We start from the raw sequence: 22633 nt of genomic DNA on the forward strand, positions 1-22633 counted from the left end.
CCCCCTGGGTTTCCGATCACTGTCAGTGGCAGGGGGCTTCTTCCGTGCTTTCCCTTTCGCCTCCCTGCATTGTGCCTACATATGCAAATTAACCGCCATCTTTGTTGGCAGTTAACCGCCATCTTGGCTGGTGATTAATTTGCATATCTCGCTAATTAGCCAATGGGAAGGGTAGCGGTCGTACGCTAATTACCATGTTTCTCTTTTATTAGATTGGATTAGATTAGATGTATGTGTTTTCCGATGGTCTTAGTCGACCCCTGTGAAAGGGTCGTTCGACCCCCAAAGGGGTCGCGACCCACAGGTTGAGAACTGCTGGATTAAAGGGTCTTCTTCAAGAATAATTTTTAATATCAAAAATATGAACTATAAAATGGCAATAAATACATACCTATCAACAATTAAATCTAAAATCCAAGTAAAGAAACAAACAGAACAGACTCATAGATACAGAGAACATTTTGATGGGAGGGGATTTGAAGGGATGGGTGAAAAAAGTGAAGGAATTAAGAAGTACAAATTGGTTCTTACAGGACAGTCATGGGGATGTAAAGTACAGCTTAGGGAATATAGTAAATGATATTCTAATAACTATGCATGGTGTCATATAAATAAGAAATTTATCAGGATAATCACTTAGTAAGTTATATAATTTCTAATCACTGGGGTGTACACCCGAACCTACTATAATATTATATGATAACGGTAATTAAAAAGTAAAACTTGAAAACATGTATTCGCTAAGTTATATGCACCCCTATGTTCATTGCAGAATTATTCATGGTGGCAAGATAATGGGAACAACCAAAATGTCCTGCAATAGAAGACTGGATAAAGAAGATGTGGTACATACACACAATGGAATACTACTCAGTCATAAGAAAGGATGAAATACAACAATTTGCAACAACATGGATGGACCTTGAGAATATTATGCTAAGTGAAAAATAATTCAGTCAGAAAAAGCTAAGAACCATATGACTTCACTCATATTTGAGATATAAAACTGAAACTTGTGAAGACAAACAGCAGTGTGGTGGTTGCCAGAGAGGATGAGGTAGGGATGAAGGGGGTCCTAATATATGGTAACAAGAGAAAATCTGACTTTGTGTAGTGGGCACACAGTGCAATATACAGGTCTTGTAAGATAGAAACTCACACCTGAAACGTGGATGATCATATTAAGCAATGTCACCCCAATAAATGTAATTAAAAATTTTTTTTAAATAAAAATATAAATGCAGGGAAACAAGAGGGGGAAAAAAATAGCAGGTAGAGAGTGTGATCCTGAAACCTGTGTTCTTGGAAGGAAATAAGCAAGAGTCTTTTATCACTTTTGTTTCAGGGGCAACAGAATGTTTGTCTTGGAGCCCAAGTACAGTCCTATTGAGTTTCTGTGATTGGGTACCATGAGGCCTCTTGACTTTAGCAGATGACCTTCCCCTAGACCCTCAAATGTCTTCTGGAAAGCATTTATCTTCTGTTGAAAAGGGAACTGAAATATCTAGGAGCTTGTACTGTCTTGAAGGGCAAGGAAAATTTGATAAAGTAGTTCCTTAGGATTAAAAATTAGAGCCTAGGATGCATGTTTTTCGTATTTAAGTTCCGATGAATGCTACTTGTAGTCAGTGGCTACCCATATCTTGTTCTTCTTGCTATGGTGTGCCAGAAGCTTCCCAGCCCCTTAATATTTCAGCTGAGATGGCAGAGAAAGTGATCTGTGCAGGATCACAAACTCTGGATGCTCTTTTCCCAGAAACCAGTCCCTAAAAGTGGTTTTCATAAAATGTAGATGAGAAGACACTGCTCTATTGATTATCTGTTCCCAGAATGTTTGCAGTTGATGCTTGGGATTTAACTCAGAATAAACCAAGAGTTCTCAATCCAGAAGACATTACAAATGGGACCAAATTCACTGATAAGGGTGCACATACTGACAATTCTGGACATAATGTGTAAGTTCATGTAGATGGAGTTATCTCAGCTTACTTGGTTGAATGAAAAACCAAGACTTAGTGGTGACCTTCATTTAATAAAGTTGAAATGTCACAGCTTCCCTGGCATGATGTGGAAGAGGAAATCTAAAGGCTTATTTAGAGTGACAAAAATATTGGAGTGGATTTACCACATTTGATCTGCACACCCACTACAATCCTCATAAGCTTTTTAAAAAAATATATTTTATTGATTTTTTACAAGGGGTGCCAGGCAGGGCTGTGGGGGTGTGAGGCTGGGGGCATGAGCTGGGGCCCGATCTCCATAGGCCACCCCGAGGATCCACCCTTGCATGAATTTGTGCACTAGGCCTCTAGTAACTAATAATAAAGTAGAACAATTATAATATGCAAATGTGCTCTCTCTCTCTCTCTCTCTCTCTCTCTCCAATCATTTTATATTTTTCAGTCCAGACCTATTCTTGAATCTGTGTAACCATCCCTTACTTGCACTGTATGGCTTGGTGTCACTCATTTCAGGGGATCCGTTGCTGAAGTCTCTGTATAGGTTCGATATCTGGTACAACACACTGCTGTCAATTGGACCACATTTTCTGTTTAGGTCTTCCACCGAGTAATTTAATGTCTTTTCTATCTTAACTAAGCACTTATCACACGCTATGGCCATAACTTTTACAGTGAAAAGTACAAGAGCAAAACTAGCACAAATTTCTTTGTCCTGCTTCACAATTTCACTAATAAAAAATTCATTTTACTGTATATCTTAGCAACCTCAGGATACTTTTTTTTTTCATTTCTAATGTCAAGACCGTTCACCTTTTCACTTAAAGAAAGCACTTTACAGCTTCTCTTTGGTACACCCAAATTGTCAGCATCACTACTCTTGCACTTTGGGACCATTATTAAGTAACATAAAGATTACTTGAGCACAGGCACTGCAATACCATAGCGGTCAATTTGATAACCGAGATGGACACCCAGTGACTAACAGGTAGGTAGCGTATACAGCCTGGATACACTGGGCAAAGGGGTAATTCACATCCCAGGTGGGATGAAGTGAGACGGTGCGAGATTTCATCATACTACTTAGAACAGCACGCAATTTAAAACTTATGAATGGTCTATTTCTATGATTTTCCATTTAATATTTTCAGATGGCGGCTGACTAAAAGTAAATGGAACTGCAGAAAATGAAACCACAGGCTTACAATGGGGGGTCTACTGGAATGAGCTGTCTGCTGGGATGCCAGTGAAACTCACTATATGATGTGCACTGCTGAGTCTCCTACATACAACCAGCAGCCATAGCATAAGAACAAGAAGAAAACACTGGAACCAGGAACAGAAAACCCTTCCATTCCAGTGTTTCTCTGGGACCCCCTTCTAACATGATATAACATTGTGCCAACTGTCAAAACAACAGAAAGCAGCCTAGTCGGTGTGGATCTGGGGTTGAGCTTTGACCTATGAACCAGTTAGTCACGGCTCGATTTCCGGTCAGAGCATGTGCCCAGGTTGCGGCTTGATCCCCAGTAGGGGGCGTGTAGGAGAAAGTCGATCAATGATTCTCTCTCATCACTGATGTTTCTATCTCTCTCTCCTTTCCTCTATAAAATCAATCAAATCAATACACACACACACACATTTTAAGAGGAGGGTGAATTTAGAACTGAGAGGCATTAAATTGATTATTTGTACAGTTGGGGACACAGCAAAATAAAGTTGGCCTCAAGGTGATAGTTACTGAGCCTAGATAATGGGTACATAAGATTATTATGCTATTCTATCTATTCGGTATATGTGAAAATTTCCATTAAAAAAGCTTTTCTTGCTTGCTTTTGGTTTCCTAAAGCATGGGCTCTGGAGTCAACCTGCCAGACTTCAAATCCTGACCACTAACTGATGCACTATTTTAGGGCTGTGTTTCCCCATTTTAATAATTGTACCTACCTCATTAGAGGTATGGGGAGGATTGAAATAGATATTACATGCAAAGCAATTCATGCAGAGCTGGTATGTTCTCAATAAATCTTATCTATTATTATTATTTTCATTATTTACTGGTGCTGACAGTTTTAGAAGAATAAATACATGATATTAGTACCACACCATAAAAATAAACATCCACAAAAATAGAACTTGGTAACTCATAATAAATTATTCCATAGACACAGGTGGTTTGACTTCTGGAATGCTACATATAGATTTGTTATAAATTTGTCCTTCAAAGAATAACTTACTTTATCCTTGATTTTGTCAGCTCTAGCATCCAAAGGCTGGTTTTTGTTTTGATCCTGATTACATTTTCGATTTCCTCCACCTGAGCTTATACTTTTAGTTTGTCCAACAGAACTGGAAGCAGTAGTGGATAGTACAGGTGTGTTGATACCAGACACAGATGAAGTACTGTTTCCATTTATTGACCCATTTACACCTTGCAAAAAGAAATAAAGATGTTTATACAATAGAATTCATTTGACCACATAAAAGAATGAAGTAATGCTATATGCTCTAATGTGATGATTCTCGAAAACATAATGCAAAGTGAAAGCGTCACAAGTTGTATGATAAGATCTGAGATATTCACAACACATAAATCCTTTTGGGATGATGAAAATGTTTTGAAACTACATGGAGGTGACGCTTACACAATGATGTGACTGTATTAAGTGCCACTGAATTATTCACTTTAAAATGGTTAATTGTACATTTATGTGATTTACACTTCAATTTTTTAAAACATCAAGAAAGATAATTAAATGCAAACACTCATCCTTTCAGAGCAAACTCCCCCAAATACTACCTCAAGCAAAAAGAAAGATAATAATAAACCATCTAAATTGTTACTATAATTTGCAAATGATAGTCTAACAACCATGAACAACAGAAATGTTAATAATCATTAAAAAAGAAGAATACTAGGATATTAGTTTTAATCAACTTAAAGCTTAATTACAGAAGAAGTAAATATTATAGTAGGGTTACATAAAAAAGCTAGTGAGATACAAGCAGCAGAGTTTGGAGTTAGAAGACCTGGGTTCAAATCCTGCGATGCTAAATCATTCTGTAAGCAACATTTCCTTAAATAATTTATTTAACCTTGGTTGCAAAAAATCCACTAAATGGTATTTAACGTTGGTGGCAAAATGAGGATATTTCCAATCCCAAAGAGTTATTATAAGGATTAAGCAATGCAATGTGAAAGTGTCCAGCACAATACTTTATAAATGTTATTAAACTTGAACTCTACCGATAATACATATTGAAGCAGAGGATTTTAAATACTTCATTTAAGTTAATACCTTTTTCAGGACCATTTCGATTACTTTTTCCTGTAGTCCTTGAATGGAATGAAGAAGAATCATGATTCTGGGCTGGAGGAGCAAACAGTGGTGGAATTCCCAGTAACGGTGGAAAGAAGGCTGCCCCTGTACGAGTATGAACATCTGCTGTTCGCCACCATTCTGCACCTCAAAACCAAACACCAAACAAACAAGCAAAAATATTTGGATTAACTTTCTAGTTAATGTAACAATGCTTTTTATATTTTATTCCTGAAAAAAAAAATGGTTACGCTTTAATTTGGAACAGAATTGCTGTATCTTTCTAATTGTAAGGTTGTTATTTAGAAGTTATACACTCATTATTCTTCTCATTAAGATAGTATCCAGTGGTTGAGCATTGACCTGTGAACCAGGAAGTCATTGGTCAATTCCTGATCAGGGCACATGCCCAGGTTGCAGGCTCAATCCCCAGTATGGAATGTGCAGGAGGCAGCTGATCAATGATTCTCTCTCATCATTGATGTTTCTCTCTCTCTCTCTCTCTCTCTCTCTCTCTCTCTCCCCCTCTTCCTTCTCTTCTCCCCTTCCTTCCTCTCTGAAATCAATAAAAATATATTAAGAAAAAAACAAAAAGATAGTATCCAGGAATCTTTGTTCAGCAGCCTCCTTGAGTTCAACTTTATAAAGAACAAAGGTTTTAAAATGAAAATGGAAAACGTGGAATATTAAAGATTTATTTGACTCTGGTGACTTTTACCATAGTAAAAGAAAAAAAATATTTAACACTATACCAACCTATTTTAATACCTTAGGATTTTAGATTAGTGTTAAAAATTTCCTCAAATTATATATATCATAGATATGGCTCTGATAAATCAGGTTGTTTAAATAGTAATACAAAGAATACTGTTATCCAGTATACTTCACATGCATTTATGAAAGAAAAAGTTTTATACTCAAACAGAAACATAAAGACGGTAAAATCAGTAAGCCTTATTCTTTCTTTTTCTTTTTCTTTTTCTTTTTTGGGCGGGGAGGGGAAGCTAAGAATAAAAAGAGCTCAAAGAAGATCTCAAAACAAGTAAGTCATATTAAAATAAAAAATATTTATAAAGTTTCTCCTTAAAGTTAATGAAAAAAATCATAAACTTTGGCCATACTTCCTCTTATAAGTTACAAATAATAATGATTATTTTATCACTGCAAAATGACTGAATGTAGAAAGTCATCAAAAATGTAATTTAAATGTTCAAATTGTGGCTCTCAGTTAAAACTTCTAAAAACAGAGAGAAGCCAAATTTTATAGAATACATTTTTTCAAGGAAGGGTAAAGATTAAGAAAAGATTTGAAAATAATCCAAAGGAAAGTCTTGTATTGCCCCTTCTAAAATCTCAGAAACAATCTTTGCCAACTGACTAATCTGCTAGATTAACAAATTAGTTATAACCTTTGAGGCTAATCTTTCAAGATATATGTATTTTTCATCGATTATAACATCCATAAGGAAATTAGAGGGAAAAACCTCAACAATACAGCATGGGAAATTTTCCATATTGTCAATATGCTATATTATATGGTCTTTAAAGCTTTTCTAGGAATATCACTCTCCATTAAAAATAGGATGTAAAGTGATGTGCACCTTCATTATCTAATGGCAAACCTGCTTTTTTTGTGTTGTTTTTTTTAAGTGACATGTTCATGGTGGCTACCATTCTGAAAAATCTAAAAAAAAAACAGTATAAGCAAAAAACTGCAAAAGCTATTCTTCTGCACTGCGGGAAGGCGCTGCTGGTGAAATGACACCAATGTATATTCAGCAGGGCCTGAATGATGGGAACTCAACCAAGAATAACTACACAAAGGCATTAATCATTTATCCACTGTTTAGATGAAAGAAGTGTATTTAGATAGGAAAAAAACCTGTGTATTTTGGGCTTATATCAGCACAGTTGGAATCTATTGTTATTTGAAAACTAGGTTCCACATAGCTGACAAAAAGGGACTGAGGTTTTCCAAAGATATTTATATTATTTAATATAGAGTCTATAATGAAAACATTACAGTTGAATGTATAGACTTTGTAAACAACCAGAAAATTTGTAAGGCATTAAAAGTGTAGTAAGATTCGAATATTTTAGACATAAACTGAGGAAAAACACAAAAATGTACTTTAGAATGTCAATTGTACACAATAGGGACTAGAAAAAAAGACAACTGGAAAATGTGTGTAATAAATAAGCTGATATCGTAAGTAAAAAAAAAAAACAAGTAAATAAGGTCAACCGAATAAAAAGATAAAAATTGTAGGGCTGCTGATTACAAACTGTACAAATGTCTAATATTTCATAGAAAGTAACAATTTTTATTAACAGCTATTTATCTTTCAAATTGAAGAAAATAAAAAAATTTAGGCACTCACAAACTAGCTTGTTTATAACGTGCTATGTACAAAATAAGGATTACATAAACCAGCACATGATTTCTAAATGTATTCAAAGGAGGTAACAGCATAGAGCAACATTCATTAATCATATTCAACTGAAAGATTCCAGTATTTCAGAGACTATGCTAAATCTCAATTAGAACCTAGAAGATATAGTAGAATTTTAAAATCTTTCATACTTGAGAGCCAGGTACTTCACAAAATTCATGGCAATATAATATAAAAATGTAATAACCAAAATTTGTATATTTTTTAAGAAATTACCATGAAATACAATTTCAATATTAAATAAAAACAATTTTATTATACTAATGTCCATTAAATATTGCACCTGTTGATTTAATCATTGGAAATGCAGAATAATCTACATGTCCGTAAAAATTTAAAAATAAATTCTTACTCATTTAAAATTCCTAGTAATTCCTTCCCTGTGTGTCTTCATTTATTAGGTCATTTCAAAAATTTGGCATTTTGATTACCCTTTTGAATAAAGCCAACAATACAGAATTTAAATTTGTTATTATAGCAAACCTGCAACTTAAACATGTCTTCTATAAATAGGCATAGTCTCTGTTCATTTGACAAAATAGTATTCTTCTACAGTCATACTTTTATCACTAAAGACTGTGTCTGATAACTATCTGTTAATCCATCTCCTGAAAACTATAAACAACATTAATATATACTACGGTAGTGTATTTCAAACTGTTTGGCTTAGTGCACATAACATACTAAATTAATGAAAAGTTTATGTAGGTTAGGGGAATCAGTTTTTTTCTGTACAGTGGGAAGTATTAGCATTGTTGAAGTCCAGAGAAGTAGTTCTTTAGACTTGTTAACCATCATTCCAGTGCAGAAGGTATTGGATTTTAATAATAATTACATTGTTCTTTTAGAAATGCTCAAAAGCAATACTCCAATAAACCATGAAACAAACAAATTTAAGGTATCAGTAACTACCTTAAATTTAACTATTAATATCACCTATTTTTATTTTTATTCAGCAATCCTATGTTTCAGAAAATATCTGTTGAATGCTTATCTTGCTAAACAACCATTCTAGAAACTGATTGAATTAAATTTCTATTAGTGTTTTTTAAACAAATGTTAAGACTTAGTTTAAGACTTTATTTTAACTTTCTACTCACACTACCCCTCCCCACAATTCCTTCTTCCAGACAACTGAATGAAAGGAATAATATGATTCAAAAGACAGTACTTGAAATATTTAACCATCTTTCCATCATATATATAGAAGCACTTCACAATTTATTACCCATTAAAGTGGGCAAGAGAAAGTACTAATGATAATTACTAATTATGTACGGATTATGTGTGCCAAATGCTTCACTTAGCACTAACATGGCTTATCTGCTCTCATCTTCATAGGTACTATTATGATGATGATAACCTCATGTCTCGGATGAGGAAACTATGGCTGAGAGGTCAGATTACTTGTTCAAAGTCACACAGCTAAAACACAGCAAAGCCAAATTTAAATTCAGGTTAATTTGTGTCTACATTTATGCTGATTTTTAAACAACCCTAACTAAAATTTATTAAAGTAAAATTAATCACTGGAAACACTTAAAGTTTAGTTTTCAAAATAATATAACAAGACAAATTATAGCATGTTTGTGTAAGTTAAACTTTATTTGGTGTCTTACTGAATTCTCATAATCTGTAGAATTTGGGATAATTCTGGTCTTGCTGCCACATATGTGGTGCAAATCTAGAGTTGTTTTGATTGATTATAAAAGAATATATAGAAATTCAAGAGCCAAGCTCATCTTTCTGACAAAGTGCAGAGAAGTGAGAACTCAAAATAACATTTCAGAGATGTTTATTATAAGCACTAGACTTTAGTTTTCCAGTATAAGCTATTTTTCACATCAAAGCTGAGAAAAAAAAATTATCAAAAACAGAAGAAAACTTAGCTTAATTATTCACTTTTGATGCAGATGCTGATTTCCCTAGCTAAACACTTAAGTATCTAACTGCATTGCCACCTAGCACACATAGTGTGGTGTTGGTTGTTTTTTTTGCCCATGATAAATAGGATTGAGCAAATTCTTGCACAAGAGTTTTAATATACCAGGCATTAGACTATTTCTTTTTGTTCAATTTAATAAATTACTGCTTGAACATTTTCAAGCTTTCCTTCTTTCCTTGAACACTGTTTGTAACAGATGTTTACCTGGAAAAGATGCTAGTTGGGGATGTGCGGCTAAGGCTGTGGGTGTACCAAGTGTCCCCAAACCACCAAATTCTGAATGCCCTGAGCTGGCTGAATGTAGACCAAAGACTGGGTGGCTGACCATTGGGAAGGCACTCGACACTGTGGACAGGTTAAACGGTTGATCCCCAGCTGCTCTGAATAAATGTCCTGGGAGGGAAAAGAACACACTTAAAGTTGGACTATAAAAACAGATGAGATCTGATTTCAGCATTCATAAATTAGATAAAATTTTATACTTTCTTATTTATTATATTTTTATCTTACATTTTCTTTTGCATTTCTATTCATCAAACCCTACAGAATAAGATGTTTCTACATGAAAGTACTCTGGTAAATGTAATTAAAATAAATGGTATAATCTTATTTACTTTGAATTTGAGAAATGATGCTTTCAGCAAATAATTTTCACTCGTTATTGTGTTTTGACCTGCAGAAGTGAGTGAACTTTCTATTAATAAATGTACATTAATGTAGTATTAAAATGTTTTCACTCGTAAGGAAAATAAAAACATCTTATTAATATAAGTTTCAAAACCAAAGAAATAAGTCCAGAATCTGTCACCAAGTCCTTACTCAAATTATACAACTAGGCAAAGAGATTTTAGTTTCCATGTGCCAGAATTGAAGCCATGTTCTCTATTTAATACCTCTTTGATACCAAAAAGGGGATTATATTCTAGCCTGATAAAGCAATGTAGAATACAACATAAAGATTTAATGAATAAACTTCTTAAGATTATTTCTAAATGCACCCAAGGGCATCTATCAACTTTCTGATATAAATATCATATTCAATTCTAAGTGTGACTTTCAATCTCCACTTTTACCCTAAAGAGAATCTAGTAGTAAGTGTCATAATCCCAGTTTGGGTTGTTATACAATCAAATACACGACCTCTTTTTCATACTTTGCAGGGAGTTGGCAGAAAATCTGTTAATACTTGGAAATCTTCCTTTTACTTCCAGGAAATAATTAACTTTCCCTGGCTTGATACTAAGAAAACAATACCAAATGCCACACTCCAGGCTATTTTAAGAATTTACCGTGTGAAAGGTACTGTATTCTGTGTTAAAATAAGAATATGGGTTTCTTACTCTCTCCTGTTTATATCAGACCTGGCTCTGCAGTTGAATATAAGTAGTTTTAACACAGTATGTTTGAAGTCAATTTGTTAAAAGTAATTTTTTAACATTTAGCTAATAAAGATATCTCTTCTCTTTGCTTTTTTACTCCTTGAAAACCAAGAGGAAGTCATCAGAAGGCAACGATATGCCCTGAAATAACACTGCACTGAAATAACATTATATTTTTTATCGAAGTAGTAAGATTTAAATAAATTGTATCAAGTCACAAGTATGTCTCATATCATCCTGTAAGATAAAAAATTGTGATTGGGAGTCAAGGTTCCACTATAACAAAGCACTAAGTAGATCTCCCAGGGAAGATCCTCAAAGTATCTTTATGATAAAGGCCCATAGAGGAACTGTCAGAGGGGAGGATAAGGAAAGGACACAGACTTGGGTATCTTTTCTAAGTCAGCCAATCTTTGTTTTTGTTCATCAAAGCCTATACAGAAAATCTGTGAATTTGATACTTATGTGTTATCAGAGTTCCAGAATGCCTTAGCATTGAAGTTGAGTTAAAACAAAACAAGGCATGCTACTGGGAAAAACGGTTACTCAAATATCACTACCTTCAAGACCAGTGATAAAGAAATAATCCTTGACTACATGAACCTCATAATTTGACCATAATTTAAATAGTATGACTACTTTTTATACAACAATGTATAAAACAAGTTAATATTTCAATATTATAAACTGGTACTGTCATATACAGGACTAAGTAATAGATCCCAAATACCTAAAGAAGTGTCTCATACATAATAAACATTCAATAAATATCTGATGAATGAATCAATTCACTACTCATTAAGAGCAGAGGAGGCATATCCCTGGGACTGATTCCAAAGGCCTTCGATCCAAACAGGAAGTTGTCATTTGTTATCACAAGAGCAAAGCTATATAATGGCCTAGAAAACTTACTAGAGTTCATTTATCATTTAATTTTCAAGTCTTAGACCTGCAAATTCATCTCTCCTTTCTTTTCTTTCTTCAACAATTGTTTCCTGGGCATTTATTTTTGTGCCAGGCATTTATTGAAGACATAATGATAAAAGGGAATACATATGGTCCCTGCTCTTTAAATGTAGATGAATAGACAAATAAACAAAACACCACCAACTGTATAATTATAAATTATGAAGAGTACAATGAGTGAAATTACTAGGTACAAAAACAGATACTATTAGAGACTTCTCTAATTAATGTCTGAAACTGAGCATAAGAAAGAATCGGCTTAGGAAGGACTTGCAGAGGGAGAGCATGTTTGAGATCCTTAGTTGGGAAAGAATGTATCTAAAGAAGCTAAAGGTCAGGGAGACTAAAAGGTAACAGAACAAAATGAGAACAGTTCCACATAAATTTGAAGTAGGCAGTGATTAGATCACGGGGGTGTATTAGTTAGGTTGAAAAGTACAAAACACCAAATTCAAAATTAATAAAAAAGATGAATGTACTGGCTTACATAATGCAAAAGCTTTTGGAAAAGACTGACTGAAAGTTTGCCAGAACCAAGTTTCTCTTTCTTCTCTGGGCTCTACATCCTCAGATAGGCCTTCTCCCAGGTTTGCGGGAGTAAAAATTCCAGAATGGCATCTCTTAGTCTTTCATTAGTCTGATTTGCATCATGTGCCCATTCCTTAACCAATCACTATTGTCTGGGAGATGTGATGTTTAGACTGGGCAGATTGGATCACATGCTGCCCATGGACTCCTAGATAAAAATTTTTTAAAAGAAAGTTATTTGCTTTTTTTGTATTTGTTTTTGGTGTTTGTTTGTTGGGGGGGGGGCGGGGGGAGACAACTTCAGATAATGGTGGAGTAGTAGGGAAGTTGGTCGCTTGAATCACCCACAGAGGATAATGATAAAGTCTGAATTTAAAACAACAAGAAAACTAAAGATATGGGAAGACATCCAAAAATAGAGAAAAGCCAGAGGAAAGTTTAATCTGGAAAAATGGTAATGAGAAGGGGTAAAAAGTATGACTTTGTGGTGTTTTGATCTGATAATGCTGCCTAAACCTCACAGCTATGACCACAAAAAAACAGTGGAAGAAAAGGAGCAGCCTTATCCACTAAAGGTGCCAGTGGTCAGAATCCAGCATTGAAAAAAAAACCCCAGAAAATTTAAAAGGGAAATCCTGGCAGTGAGCAAATCACAAAAAGAATGAGACCCAAATTCAGAGCTTCAACCACCCAAATAGCTAGCTATAAGTACACTGTGCATGAATGAGGCAGGTCCCCAGGGGCATGGCAAAGAGCCAGCAGAGAACACAGAGAATCTGCTCTTGAAAGACAGGGCTACACACAGCAGATCTATTGAGTTTAATGTGTTTCTTAAATGAATGAATTCCTTCGTCATGATTGGCTTAGACAACAGAAAGCCTGAAGTGTCCAGGGCAAAGTCCAAAGCTGGCAGGGCAGCTGGAAATTAGAGGGTAATCTTAGAAGCAAGGAAACCACAGGGAGAAGGAGATTCATCTCTGCCTAAGTTCTTGGCTGTCCCAACAATTGTCACAGGCACAAAAGAGACCCACAGAAGGCCAGACTAAAAGAGCAGCAGTGAGGAGACAAAACACAGAGCACAGATTATCATCAGTATGTTTTTTACCACAATGTAACTAAAATGGACATCAATAAAAATTTAAATGCTAAATTACTGACTTCTACACAACCCATCAGTCAAAAAATTCACAAAGGAAAATAAAAAACATTTTGACATAATGATAATGAAATGAAAACATCAAAAATTGTGGGATACAGACATAACAGTACTTAAATGTATACATTAAAGGGATATATGAGAAAAGGAGAAAGGTCTTAAATAAACGATTTAAGCTTTCCCTTAAAGGTTTCCCTTAAATTGGGAAAAAAGAAGAGGAAATCACACTCACAGAAAAACAAAAGGAAATAATAAAGGGCTAATATCTATGAAACAGAAAACTGTGAAAATGCAATGAAACCCAAAGCTAGTTTGCCAAAAAGGTCAATAAAATTGATAAATCTCTAGTCACAAAGGAAAAAAGAGAAAAGACACAAGTTACTACTATCAACAATGAAAGAGAAGACATCACTACTAATCCTATAAACATCCAAAGAAGATACTATATATAACAACTTCATGCCCATAAATTCAATTATAGATAAGATGGATAAATTCCTTGAAAGACATCAACTACCAAGGCTAACTCAAGAAGAAAAAGATAACCTGAATAGTTTCATATTGTTATTTTAAAAAATGAACTTGGGTTTACTATCTTCCAACAACAATAATTTAAAAACACCTTCCAAGCCCAGATGACTTCACTGGTGAAGTCTACCAAACATTTAGGGAAAAAATAATGCCAGTTCAATATAAACTTTTTTCAAAAAAGGTTTTCAAGGAGGAGGGAGTGGTCAACTGTGTCAATTCAGCCAAGAGGTTGAGTGAGATGAGGATAGGAGTGACTTTGGTGTGGGTTGAAATATACATCAAAGACAAGAAAAAGGAGAAAACACATGCAGCTATACCTTTTGAGAAGTTTGGCTATAAAACAAGGCAGGAAATAGGGCAACAGCCAGAAAAGCATTTGAGGTGAAAAGAGGTTTTGGGTATATATTGTTTTTTAGGTTGGCAGATACAAAGAACATACTTTTATGCTGATGGATGTGATCCAGTAAATGGAGAAAAATTAATGGTACTATATAGAATGAATGAAGTCCTTGAAAAGTCATTTATAATCTTTCAAAGGAAACAGTAGATATTTGCTATTATCTGTGATAATTAAGTGCTCTATTATTTTGAGTTAAGCATTTATTCTCTTTGGTTTAATTTACACTGATACACAGAACAGTTATTAAACGATATTTATAGTAAGCATACATAAGCTATTAGATGCAATAATGAAATACTATTTTTCTGAAGAAAAGAACTGTTGGCTCATATATACGTATCAGAAATTTATTACAATACACAGGTGGGGAGGTAAGTTGGGGGTCTATCATCAGATAAGTTCAAATAGGTAGATAACTGGCTCACTTAACATTTGTCCCAACCTCCTTTTATGGTACCTTCTTGTGATGCAAAAGCTGGGCAGTTAGAAACTACATTTTCCAGTCCTCCTTGCAGCCAGGATTCTGCATGTAATTTAGATTCTGCCAATCAGATGGATTTGGAAAGAATTAAAAACTAAGTTAAGCTGGCAGATTGGCAGCACATGAAGTATCCTTTTTGCTGGTGTAGATTTAACAGGCAGCACAGAACAACCCTGGAGCCAGTTACATCACTGGACTGAAGTGGCACGAGCCATGGAACCATCAGTTGGAACAGTGGTATCCTGATTAAACCAGAGGAAGTTTCCTTAAGCAGGTTAATTCAGCAGTAATGCTCTGAATAATTCATGGAGCCAGCTCTTCAATCTATATATATAAAAGCCTAAGCGACCATTCCACTGTTCAACTGGTAGCTATACGCGCACTGACCACCAGGGGGCAGACGCTCAACGCACAGGCATGGAAACATGGAACAGACTGATGAATCTCAGAGGAAAAGGGGGCAGGGGGAGGGTTGGAAGAGATTAACCAACGATCTTATATGCATACTAGAGGCTCGGTACATGGATCCGTGCACTGGTGGGATCCCTCGGCCTGGCCCGCCGGGGTCGGGCCGAAACCAGCAGTCTGACATCCCCCGAGGGGTCCTGGATTGCAAGAGGGCGCAGGCCAGGCTGAGGGACCCCACCAGTGCACGAATCTGTGCACCGGGCCTCTAGTAATTTTATAAGTATCTAATTCCCAGTATTAAATCACTTTCTTCTTTTTTTTATATATATTTTATTGATTTTTTACAGAGAGGAAGGGAGAGAGATAGTCAGAAACATTGATGAGAGAGAAACATCGATCAGCTGCCTCCTGCACATCTACTGGAGATGTTGCCCGCAACCAGGTACATGCCATTGACTGGAATCGAACCTGGGACCCTTCAGTCCGCAGGCCGATGCTCTATCCACTGAGCCAAACTGGTTTCAGCAAATCACTTTCTTCTTAAAACAGCTTTACTGTTTTATGTTATTTCTACTTGATCTGACTGATACACTAACCAACAACTCCAACTGGTGATAGTTCCCAAAACAAGAGGATAATTAATTCTATCACAACTGGCCTGATACCTCATAACCATATAATTTTCAAAGTAATACTAAATGAGAGATAAGTGAAAGCTTAAAAGTAATATGCACATTACCTTGGAGGTCAAGGAGGATTTCTTAAACAAGGCAAAAAGCATAACCATAAATTTAAAAATGGATAAATCTGGGTCCTGGCTGATTTTGTTCAGTAGTTAGAGTGTTAGCCCATGGACTTAAGGGTCACAGGTTCAATTCCTGGTCAAGAGAACATAACTTGGTTGCAGGTTTGATTCCCAGCCATGGTCAAGGCACGTGTAGGAGGCAACCAATTGAAATGTCTCTCTCACATTTCACATCCGTTTCTCTCTCTCTATTCCCCCTTCCTCCCTCCTCTCCACTTCTCTCTAAAGATCAATGGACAAAATATCCTCTGGTAAGGATTTAAAAAATTGATAAATCTGACTATATTAAAATTGGAAGTTCTATTCATCAGAAGACAATGTAGAATAAAAAAGACACACCATGACTGAGAAAAGATATCTTCCACAAGAATAACTGAAAAAATGATCAGCATCCAAAATATAAAAATAACTCATAAATCCATTAAGAAAAAGATATACAACCCAATAGGTGTATGCACCAATGCCCTAAATAATCACTTGAGTAAAGAGATGAGATTCAAAAGGCTAAAAACTTATAAAAGGGCACCTTAATGAAACTCTACTTCATATTCATCAATGACAATAATCAAAAAGTCTGACAATGACAAGTGTTAGCATGAATGATAGGCATCAAAATTCTAATACATAGCCGGTGGGAAATATAAATTGGTACTACTGGTAAAGTTGAAGACATCTCCAGAAAAGTATGCTTATATGCATTAGGATCTATGTATAATAATAATCATAGCATTGTTTATAATTGGTGAAAGTTAGAAACAACTCAAATATCCATCAGCAACAGTGTGGATATTAAAATGGATGCATATTCCACACTTCTCATTACATCACTCCACACTCAGTTGCCCAAGTCATGTCAGGGCTTCAATCTCCCTCTCAACATTGCCTTACCCAAATTCAGTCATTATATCCCATAAGAATTGACTCCCTAAATATTTCTGGGGCCTTGTTTCTTTCTCCACCTCTAATAACTCCTTAATCTGGGACCTTATCATTTATCACCCAGATAAATATAAGTACCTTCCCTAAAAGTCTTCTTTTTCTCTAGTCTCATCCCCATTGCAAACTGGTGCACTACATGGTGGTAGGGCTGTCAATTTCAAAGCCGTGTGATCATATAAATCCCTCCTCCTGGATGACATACAAATAAAAGTAATGTTTACCATTTACTAGACACCAACTATGTGCCAGGTGTTATCTCATTTATCCCCATAATGTTGCAAGGTGGGTGTTATTATATCTGTTATAGATGAGGCAACCAAAGCTCAGAAAGGAGTAATTTACCCAAATTCACACAGCTAATAAATGAACAAGCCAAGACTCAATTTCAGGGCTTTGCAATGGAAAAGTCCTTGCTCTTAACACATTATTCTGCCTAAATTCCTAAACATGGCATATGAAGTTATACATGATATATCCTTAGGCTATTCCCCAGGGACCTCCTGCGCCTCTGACCCTCTGTCCACTTAGCCAGAGCAGGTATTACCACTCCATTCGCTCTTTTTCCTTACTAATAACTTCTATTTCATTCAGGATGGCAATATGTTCATCCAAAAACTATTTTTCCTGGCCTTCCTTGAAGCACAGTTCTGACGAAAGAGATGTAAGTGGAAAACTCTGGATGGTATTTCTGGGAAAGCTCTTTAAAAGGGATTGTATGCATATATGCATAACCCATGGACACAGGTAATAGTGTGGAGAAGGCCTGGGGTGGGGGGCAGGGAAGGCTAGAAGGGGTGAATGGGGTAAAAGGGGGACATTGGTAAAACTTGCAACAATAAAGATTTTAAAATAAAATAAAATAAAATGGGTCAAAGTAAGCTGGCCCCTACCCCCTGCCTTCTTCCTTCCTAGAAAACAGTGCTGTAGGTGGATCAGCCCTCATACAGCCATGACATACACATATGAGCATCGAAGTCCCTCACTTCAAAGAAAGAATTTAAAATTAGAAGAACTTCTGTCCTAGCCGGTTTGACTCAGTGGATAGAGTGTCAGCCTGGGGAATGAAGGGTTGCGGGTTCGATTCCAGTCAAGGACATGCCTGGGTTGTGGGCTCGATCCCCAGTGGGGGGTGTGCAGGAAGCAGCCGATCAATGATTCTCTCTCATCATTGATGTTTCTATCTCTCTCTCCTTCTCCCTTCCTCTCTGAAATCAATAAAAAATAAAAAAATATTTAAAAAATAATAATAAAATTAGAAGAACTTCAGGTATATAATGGCATAACCCACCCAGCATTGCCTATCTATGGGCTGGTGTGTTTATGCTTTCCTATTCACAGTTAATCATTATCATAACCGACACATACCCTGAGTTGTGGCCTTATTGATGAACTTATAATTTCCCCAATATACCATGATTTGGCACATTTGTATAGAACCAGGTGGTCTACAATTATAAGATGCCTATGTATCTTTATTTTATTTTATTTTAAACTAGTAGCCCTGCACACGAATCCGTGCGCCAGTAGGTCACTGCCGCCCTCCTGTAGCTCCCCCCCCCCCCGCCATAGCTTGTTGCCCTGCCCTCTCCTGCAGCTCTCCGCCTCCCGCTTGCTTGCTGCCCTGCCCCATCCTGTAGCTCTCTGCCGCCCGCTTGTAGCCAGTAGGTCGCTGCCACCCTCCTGTAGCTCCCCCCACCCCTCATAGCTTGCTGCCCTGCCCCCTCCTGTAGCTCTCCACAGCCTGCTTGTACCTGGCTGGCCCACCCTCCTGCTGATCCGAGATCTGGTCGTGATGTGCTTGGTCATTATGCCTCAGGGCATAACAGCTAATTAGCATATTCCTCTCTTATTATATAGAATTCTTTATTGTTGAAAGTATTATATATGTCTCCTTTTGCCCCATTGACCGCTCCCCAGCACATGCCCTCACCCCCCTACTGTCTGTGTCCATTGGTTATGTTTATATGCATGCATACAAGTCCTTTGGTTGATCTCTTACACAACCCCCCCCCACCCCGCCTGCCTTAACTTTAATAAGAAAAGCAGGCATACTTGTGCTTTAACTAGAGAAGTTTTAAACAGTTTACCTGTTTTATACATTTGACATTATTATATGTTTTGTTTGAAGAGATCTACCTAAAAAAAATGGATTGAAAACCACTGGCCTACAGCACAGCTTAAGTGTAACTGCAATTTCCCAAATTCTCTCTTTGTATTAGGTCAAATCAGCACAAATCTCAAGCAAATCCACTCTTTAAAGTTTAAGTATGCAACTAGTGGTTTAAATACCACTCTCTCGCCTTTCACCCAGAGCAATATTGCAACCGTCTGAATATCTGTGAAACTGGCAAGCAGGATATTGTGCACCACTTGGCCTTTCACACCACAGTTCTGGTAGCATATTCCCTATACCACTCAGGGCCAGGAAAAAGTCTACTTTTTCCTCAGGAACTGATACGCTTATTAGCACTAGTATGTGAGTCACGCATCCCATTATTTTCCTTTTACTCTTAACAGCTAGTTTGTTTTTGTGCAATATTGGTGGCTTTCTTTACCTAACATCTTTTAAGACCCTATATTTTGATATTTTAGTTAATTGTTTTGTTTGCTATACCAATACATTATTGAAAGCTGTCCCAAATTATTTTTTAGAAGTAGGCAAGCTATTTTTTAATCATAATTTAAAGGGAAAAGATATATTGTTATTTCTTATATTCTAATAAGATCAATAAGACACATATATGCAGATGACCTCAGATTAATTAATCTTTTTTCCCTATATTTTCATTGTTTTTAGATAGAAAGGGAGAGGGGGAGAGAGAAACATCAATGTAAGAATGAAACATCAATCAGCTGCCTCCTGCACACTCCCTACTGGGGATCAAGATCGAAACCTAGGCATGTACTTCCACTGGGAATTAGGTGCACAGGAAGACACCTAACCAACTTAGCCAAATTGACCAGGACAGATTAATCTTTATTGCAGTGTTATTTTCTATCCAAATTACTGAAAGATGTTTTGTGAAAGGCAATCCTCAAAGGTCCCTACATGTTATTGGTGGGTATACCAAGAATAAAATGCCTTGACCACTCTTTAACCAAGCCATTTCTCAGTATTGCATTTGCAGTGGTCAATCTTGAAGGATGAGGTAACATCTCCTTCCAGACAAAGGGTTTGTTTTCATTAACTAAAAGCAAAAGTAGAGTCCCCAAGCTCAGTATTCCTAAGCTGTGACACAAACCCACTGCACACAAAGAGCCAAGTTGGCTGCTCTGTATTGCCCTGTGAACTTGGGAGGCATGGGAAACCAATGCCAGCATGATGCTCATGTTATTTGCTGTGCCATCCTATATAATAAAGAGCTAATATGTGAATTAGAACAGATGGCGGAACAACCTTCTGGAGCGACCAGTGGGCAGGGGGTGGGGCCAAGGGGCTGCAAGGCAGCCGGGGCTGTGAGAGCCTACTCTTGCACGAATTTCGTGCATTGGGCCTCTAGTAAGTAATAAAATCTCTGACTCAGGAGACTCATGTCTTCTGACACATCCATAATAGGAACCGGCTAACTAGTAGGTATAATCTCCAATCCTCATAAGGTATTGATTCAAAAGAAATTTATCATTCAAAATTTGAAAGCAGGTTTGAATCGCATCCTTTGTAACTCAGTGTAACTCCTCTAGACATACTATTAATGGAGATGACAAGAGATTGGTCAATTAAAATAATTTTAAAACAACAGAATGTCCTCCAAGGGGACATTAAAGAACTGTTGAAATTTTGACATTTTAAGGTGAAAATTCTGTTTGTTGTCTTTATACCTCAAAAAATTTTGAGGAAATTAAAAAATTGTTTAAGATAAAGAGTCCAGGTATATTATTACTCTATGATTTCATTTTAAAGTGGAGAGAATTATCAGACAATGCATAGGCCAAAAATATCTTATCAAACAAAACAGGAAAATGTGACAAATTAAATTAAGAAAATTAGGTGCGGGAACTTAATACTAGGCTTTACTTTAAACATAAATTACAACACTGTGAAAGTTAAAAACTAAGTATTTTCCTGGAAAGTGAAAAAGACTCATGATGTACTCAAAGTATTGTATTAATAAGTGATATATTTCTGAACATAGAAATAAACTATACTTTCAATGAAAGTATCAACACAAAAACTCTACAACCTTTTAAATTGGCAAATAAATAATAAAATAATTAAAATGTATTCCTTTCGCCCTAACCAGTTTGGCTAAGTGGATAGAGCGTTAGCCTGCGGACTGAAAGGTCCCAGATTCGATTCCGGCCAAGGGCATGTACCTTGGTTGTGGGCACATCCCCAGTAGGAGGTGTGCAAGAGGCAGCTGATGGATGTTTCTCTCTCATCGATGTTTCTAACTCTCTATCCCTCTCTCTTCCTCTTTGTAAAAAATCAATAAAATATATATATTTTAAAAAAATATATTCCTTTCTACACAAAGAAATTTCTGAAATTCCCAACTATCACTAACAGAAAAACAGTGCCCTAAATTGACTAATAAGAATCACAATCAATTCAAGTATCACTAATTCAGAAAATAAGTGAGAAATAGGTGACAGCAAAGTGTCCAAAAAACTCACGGTTCTGTATTCAAATATATTATGAAAACCATTGACATAAAAAAGGACATTTCTATAGAAACACCATATATATTAAAGACTAATTCAGAAGAATAGTTATAAGAAGCAGAAAAGAAACATTATAAAAGTACAACTCTCAAATCATTTAGAGAAAGTAACGAAGTAAAATGCCAATTGTAGCATCACCTTTTGAACACAGCATATCATAAATGCACTCATCATTTATATATAGCTATCATTTTGCATATAAGGGAAGTATGGATGAAATTGTTAAATGTTAACCAAGATTGTACAGGGTGTAGGAGAACAGGGATTTCATTTATTTACTTTTTTAATGCAATGCTATTTCATTTTAGTTATTTTCTAATTATGAAGAAAATTTTAGAAAATTACTTTCATAAAACAATGACAAAATGATATCTTTCTTGTTATTGTTCCATTGATTTAAAAATAAACAAATATTTATTTGGCAAATTGCTAGGGTATTTTGTTAGCAAACATTCCATATTTATGCATTTCACTTACCCAAAATTACAAATCTAATCTTGAAAAAGTGAAATACTATTTAGTTCTACTATGAAATAATCTATAAGATTAAAAATATTTAAGATTAAAAATGGTTCCTATTGATAAAGAAGTGACTTAATCAAGCTTAGGTATTTTTTAAAAAGGATGTATTCTACCAAATATGTGCTTGGGCAAGAACTCATTTTGGGAGTTACTTAAAAGTACCTCCTATGGGGAAGGTGA

General features: G+C 35.8%; 1 protein-coding gene across 17 annotated transcripts in view; it reads right to left on the reverse strand.

Annotated features, from left to right (window-relative positions):
- Positions 1–22633, reverse strand: part of BAZ2B (bromodomain adjacent to zinc finger domain, 2B) — a 331540-nt gene that overhangs the window by 99977 nt on the left and 208930 nt on the right. For 14 of the 17 annotated variants that reach the window (XM_014534088.1, XM_014534089.1, XM_014534091.1 and 11 more), the window contains 3 exons: positions 9881–10069; positions 5258–5425; positions 4196–4389 (listed from right to left, as the gene is read on the reverse strand). In XM_014534088.1, coding sequence (XP_014389574.1) covers positions 4196–4389; positions 5258–5425; positions 9881–10069 — 551 coding nt within the window. The remainder of the gene's footprint in view (positions 1–4195; positions 4390–5257; positions 5426–9880; positions 10070–22633) is intronic. The other 3 variants (XM_014534102.1, XM_014534094.1, XM_014534101.1) reach the window with 2 other exon arrangements.

Source organism: Myotis brandtii, unplaced genomic scaffold (assembly GCF_000412655.1).
Source record: "Myotis brandtii unplaced genomic scaffold, ASM41265v1 scaffold125, whole genome shotgun sequence".
Lineage (NCBI taxonomy): Eukaryota > Metazoa > Chordata > Mammalia > Chiroptera > Vespertilionidae > Myotis > Myotis brandtii.